The sequence below is a fragment of the Nicotiana sylvestris genome, chromosome 5 (assembly GCF_000393655.2).
Source record: "Nicotiana sylvestris chromosome 5, ASM39365v2, whole genome shotgun sequence".
In the NCBI taxonomy this organism is placed as follows: Eukaryota; Viridiplantae; Streptophyta; class Magnoliopsida; order Solanales; family Solanaceae; genus Nicotiana; species Nicotiana sylvestris.
The window spans coordinates 15,177,745-15,183,299 of record NC_091061.1 but is presented as its reverse complement, the minus strand read 5'-3'; the positions used below and the strand labels follow the sequence as shown (position 1 = coordinate 15,183,299).

The following is a 5,555-nucleotide window of genomic DNA, read 5'->3' as shown; positions in this document are numbered from 1 at the left end:
GCGAGGCTAGCAGCTCACAGGCCCCAACTCCAGTATTGGGTCAGCCAGATATCCCTCCTCCATTAGTGGAGGTCACTCCTCAGGCCGATATCTCATCGGTCCCATCTTCAGCATCAGAGGGTGACCCCACCATCACTCAGCCGACTTCCGACTCCCATAGTGCTTAGTGCGCCTCAGAGAGCCCCTAAACTCTATTTTATATTCGTATGCATTAGGGACAATGCATGCTTTTTAGTTGGGGGTGGTAGCCTTGTATATATTTTTGTGGCAACTGTTGTACATGTTCATGTTTTTGTGCTATATAAGCAAACTCATGTATTTTTTTATTGTGTTTCGAGATTCTGTCTATATTGATGTTTCGTGGTTTTAGTACATATATTATCCTTGTATAGAAAAAACAGACAAACAAGTAGATAGTTTGTCCATCTTTAGTAATTAGCAATGAATTCCCCTTGGTTTTTCTTCGCTGGGTTCGTTTCCAATGGTGTAATAGTAGAACCAGGATAGTAGAATAAAACATGATGACCTGTTTGGTGTACTTGTTTAGTTTCAAGCATGTGTGTCTGTATATAGCATATACCCTTCCATTAATATAAAAAAAAATATCAACTGTGTGAACTTGAGGCTCACTCTATGACTCTATGTCTACCTAGAGTTATACATGTATTTATGATGAAAGCTTTGAGTTGCCAAGTGTTGACTAGAGGACTTCAAACTATGTAAGCCAAACAGTTCGTGTGCCATGTGTGTGAGTTCTTTGTGTAAATAATTCTTATGTTTACTTCTGCCATCTAGAACTTGCCCAGTTGGTTTTTTGATGCTTATAATAATTACATTTGGTTGGAGAAATGACCTTAGGCAGTCTTTGTGATTTTTGGAAAACCAGTTAGCCTTTCAAATTGGTAAGGTTGTACATTGAGTGTAGGAACATATACTTCAAAGTGTTCATATTAAATTATTCAAGCTCCAAAACAAAAATGTGTATAAAAAAAAGAGAAATATATGTATGTATATAAATATGGAGCCTTAAAGAAAATTTGAGAGGTATTTAAGGTGGTTCTATGTTGGTAACTAGATGCCAATGAGGCTATGTGGTTTGAAAAGAAACAAAGTGCAAAAAGAAAGACAAATGTGAGTAGTGTTCACGGAGGGTGTAGTCACTTGTACCTAAATGCTTATCCGACCCTTCCCTAAACCTACATTACAAGCTTAAAAAGTCCTTATGGGATCTCCAACCGAGCGTTCTTAGAATAAAACGATGAATTAAAATAAGGGCAAGCCTATGGTATGGCATGTTGTAACACTTGAAACTCTTTTTGAGGGTGAGTGTATTTGTGAATTCGTCCCTTTTTGTTGTCACTATAAATATTGTGATTTTGGGACTTTCTTTCTAGTGAGGGCACATGAATTGTGAGGTTGGACAAAAGTTGAGTTTTTGAGTCAAATGCAAGTGCACTCAGTTGAGGGTAACATTTTATCATATTGTTTGAGGCTCAAAATTTCACATGTTGATTAGTTTCCTTGTAAATATTGATGATTCAGGAAGGGTAAAACAATTGAAAATGCATGCTTGTAGTACTAACAACAAGCACCGTCCACGGTCACTATTGTTTCATATCTTTTAGATGGAGTCTAGAATAAGATAGTGTTATCTTAGTTGCTTGAGGACAAGCAAGAGTTTAAGTTGGGGGTGTTGATGCGCTGGAGAATTTCGGCACATTTTATACAAATTGCTTAGATTTTAGCTTGTTTTAGATGCAATTATCTTTTATACTTATGTAATTTTAATATTTTTGCAGTGTATGAGGTTTAAGGACTTAAGAGCATGGAAATGAAATCAAAAAGCCATAAAAAGTCAAGAAAAGAGCAAAAAGGCATCGCAAAGGTAGATATGCGATCGCAAATCCAACATGCGAGCCGCAGAATGCGCAAGGGAATCACAAACCTCAACAGATTTCTGGGAAAAGTCCAGTGCAAGAAATGCGGTCCAATCTACGATCGCATAACCTGTTTGCGAGCCACATAATGGACCGCAAACTCAACATGAAGATTGCTGAATGTAGAAAATGCTGCGGGAAATGCGATCGCATACCCGCAATGCGGACCGCAAAACATCAATGCGATGAAGGCCTGGAAACTAGGGTTTGAAGATGTGATGGTTATGTCAAGAATGCGGACCGCATGTCTGTTATGCGACAGATATGTGGTCGCATATTCAACGGGAAAGGGTATTTTTGTCCAAATTTTTTCCCGAGTTTTGACCCACTATAAATAGATTTATTGGGGGTTTTGTGGGAGCATCTTGTCTGATTTTGGAGCTACAATACAAGGCTTTAATATTCCTATCTTTTGGAAGCTTTTGGGTCAAGAATCTTTCACTTTGTAAGCTTTATGGCATTAAATATTCTCTTCCTTTTGTATTTTAGTATGTGTGGCTAACTTTAAATACTAAAGTTGTGGACCCTAAATGAGTGTTATATTAATGGGTGTTTAACATTGAATATATGTATAATGGTTGGTTGATATTTATTTACTTCTCATTCTTCATTTATTGTTGGTGGTTTCAAACATTAACAAGTGCCATTAAATTCTTACTTTGCTTGGGAAAGTGGGTTGGAATTTGGTAGAAGTAAATATCAAAGACTCAAGGCTTTAAACCTTATTTAATAGAATCATTTAGGAATAAGTGGGTTTTATTTGGCATATATTGATTATTCTTAATTGCAACTCTTTTACATTTGGAAAAATCGTAAAGAGGAAATACTCCCCAACTATTGAAAAATATTTGGTAGTCATTTAGAAATCATTTGCATATCAAAAAGAACTTTCCATTAGAAATATATCACATTAACACCTATAGCATTACACTTCATTGAAGGGGACACAACCTTGGTATTTAAGTTAGCTACACATACTAAAATACAAAAAGAAGAGAATATTTAATGCCATAAAGCTTACAAAGTGAAAGATTCCTGACCCAAAAACTTCCAAAAGAGAGGAATATTAAAGCCTTGTATTGTAGCTCCAAAATTCAGAAAAGGTGCCCCCACAAAAACCCTAATAAATATATTTATAGTGGGTCAAAACTCGATCCAAAATTTGGACAAAAATACCCTTTCCGGTTGAATATATGACTTCATATCTTTCGTATAACAGACATGTGGTCCGCATTCTTGACATAACCATCGCATCTTCAAACTCTAGTTTCCAGGACTTCACCGCATTGATGTTTTGCAATCCGTATTGCAGGTATGCGATCGCATTTCGCGTCGCATTTTCTACCTTCAGCAATCTTCATGTCGAGTTTGCGATCCATTATGCGGATCGCAAACAGGTTATGCGATCGCAGATTGGACCGCATTTCCTGCACTGGACTTTGCCCAGAAATCTGTTGAGTGTTGTGATTCCCTTGCGCATTCTGCGGCTCGCATGTTGGATTTGCGATCGCATATCCACCTTTGCGATGCCTTCTTGCTCTTTTCTTGTCTTTTTGTGGCTTTTTGATTTCATTTCCATGCTCTTAAGTCCTTAAACCTCATACACTGCAAAAACATTAAAATTACATAAGTATAAAAGATAATTGCATCTAACAAGCTAAAATCTAAGCAATTTGTATCAAATGTGCCGAAATTTTCCAGCACATCATACACCCCTGAGCCGGAAGGTAACACAAGAACTGGTGTTGTAGTCAAGGATGTCTTGAGCTTTTGAAAGCTCGCCTCACAATCATCAGACCAACGGAAGGGAGTACCCTTCTGGGTCAATCTAGTCAGAGGTGATGCAATAGATGAAAAGCCCTGCACGAATCGTCTGTAATAACCTGCTAACCCCAGGAAACTCCTAATCTCGGTCACCGAAGTGGGACGTGGCCAACTCTGAACTGCATCAATCTTCTTAGGGTCCACCTTAATACCCTCTCCTGACACAATATGCCCCAAGAATGCCACTAACTCTAGCCAGAACTCACACTTGGAGAACTTAACATATAGTTTCTGCTCTCGCAAGGTCTGAAGCACTACCCTCAAATGCTGCTCATGCTCCCCCAGGCTACGGGAGTATATCAAGATGTCATCAATGAAGACGACGACAAATGAATCAATGTAAGGCCTGAATACCCTGTTCATCAAGTCCATGAATGTTGCTGGGCATTAGTCAAGCCAAAGGACATCACCAGGAACTCATAATCGCCATATCTAGTCCGAAATGCAGTCTTCGGAACATCCGAGTCCCAAATCTTCAGCTGATGATACCCTGACCTCAAGTCAATCTTGGAGAACACCCTAGCACCCTGCAACTAGTCAAACAAGTCATCGATACGAGGTAACAGATACTTGTTCTTGATGGTGACTTTGTTCAACTGGCGGTAATCAATGCACATCCGCATAGTCCTATCCTTCTTCTTCACAAATAATATTGGTACACCCCAAGGCGATACACTAGGTCTAACATACCCCTTTGCTAACAACTCCTCAAGCTGCTCCTTCAACTCCATCAGAGCCATATGGTATAGTGGGATAGATACAGGCTGGGTGCCTGGAGCCAAATCAATACAGAAATCAATATCCCGATCCGGTGGCATGCCAGGAAGATCAAAAAGAAACACATCGGCAAACTCTTGAACTACCGGAACTAAGACAATCGTCGGAAACTCTGCGGTGGTGTCCCGAACATAAGCTAGATAAGCCAAACACCCCTTCTCGACCATATGTCGAGCCTTCAGGAAAGAGATAACCCGACTAGATGTATTAACTGTGGAACCCTTCCACTCCAACCTCGGCAACCCTGGCATTGCCAATGAAACAGTCTTGGCATGACAATCTAGGACGGCGTGATATGGAGATAACCAATCTATGCCCAAGATGGCCTCAAAATCGATCATATCAAGCAACAGGAGATCCGCTCTAGTCTCAAAACCATAGAATGTGACCATGCAAGACCGATAGTTCCGATCCACAACCACAGAATCGCCCACATGAGTGGACACATGAACAGGAGTGCCCAAAGGCTCAGGAGAAATAACCAGTAAATGAGCAAACAGAGATGATACATATTAATAAGTAGACCCCGGATCAAATAATACTGAGGCATCTCTACCGTCGACAAAAATAATACCTGTGATGACGGCATCTGAGGCCAATGCATCTAGCCTAGACAGAAGGGCATAGAATCTGGCCGGAGCGCTGACTGTCTGGCCTCCACCTGACTGAGTAATAGCTGGCTGACCTCTCCCTGCCTGGCCTCCACCTCTAGGACGACCCCTACCAGTCTGCCCTCCACCTCTAGGTGGGGGGGGGGTAGCCAGTGCTGAAATCATAGGCTGCTGACTCTGCTGTACTGCCTTGCCCCAAAGCCTAGGGCAGTATCTCCTCATATGACCAAGGTCTCTGCACTCGAAACAACCCTGCGGTGCGGCGGCCTGCTGCCCTGATGGCTGACCCTAATGGCCTGTAGACCCACTGAAAGAAGCCTGAATAGCCGGTTGACGGTATGAACTCTCTGGCATAGCACTGAAATAAGGATCAGAAGAACTTTGAGGACCTAAATACCCACCGGAG

The 5,555-nt window shown here is 40.9% G+C and overlaps 1 protein-coding gene across 1 annotated transcript; it reads right to left on the bottom strand.

Moving 5' to 3' along the window:
• Window positions 1–3,535: 3,535 nt before the first annotated feature.
• On the bottom strand, window positions 3,536–5,371 carry LOC138868298 (uncharacterized). The gene is made up of 3 exons (XM_070145843.1): window positions 5,113–5,371; window positions 4,452–4,782; window positions 3,536–3,542 (listed from the first exon to the last, which is right to left on the bottom strand). Exons 1-3 carry the CDS (start codon window positions 5,369–5,371, stop codon window positions 3,536–3,538), a joined length of 597 nt encoding a protein of 198 aa, XP_070001944.1.
• Between the last annotated feature and the right edge of the window lie 184 nt (window positions 5,372–5,555).

What these genes read in the sequence shown, in the direction of transcription:
- LOC138868298 (XM_070145843.1), bottom strand. Translation starts at nt 5,371, where the DNA reads ATGAGGAGATACTGCCCTAGGCTTTGGGGCAAGGCAGTACAGCAGAGT. An exon ending in CTCAGATGCCGTCATCACAG is followed by an intron (nt 4,783 to 5,112) that starts GTATTATTTTTG and finishes TGGCAATGCCAG; the next exon opens with GGTTGCCGAGGTTGGAGTGG.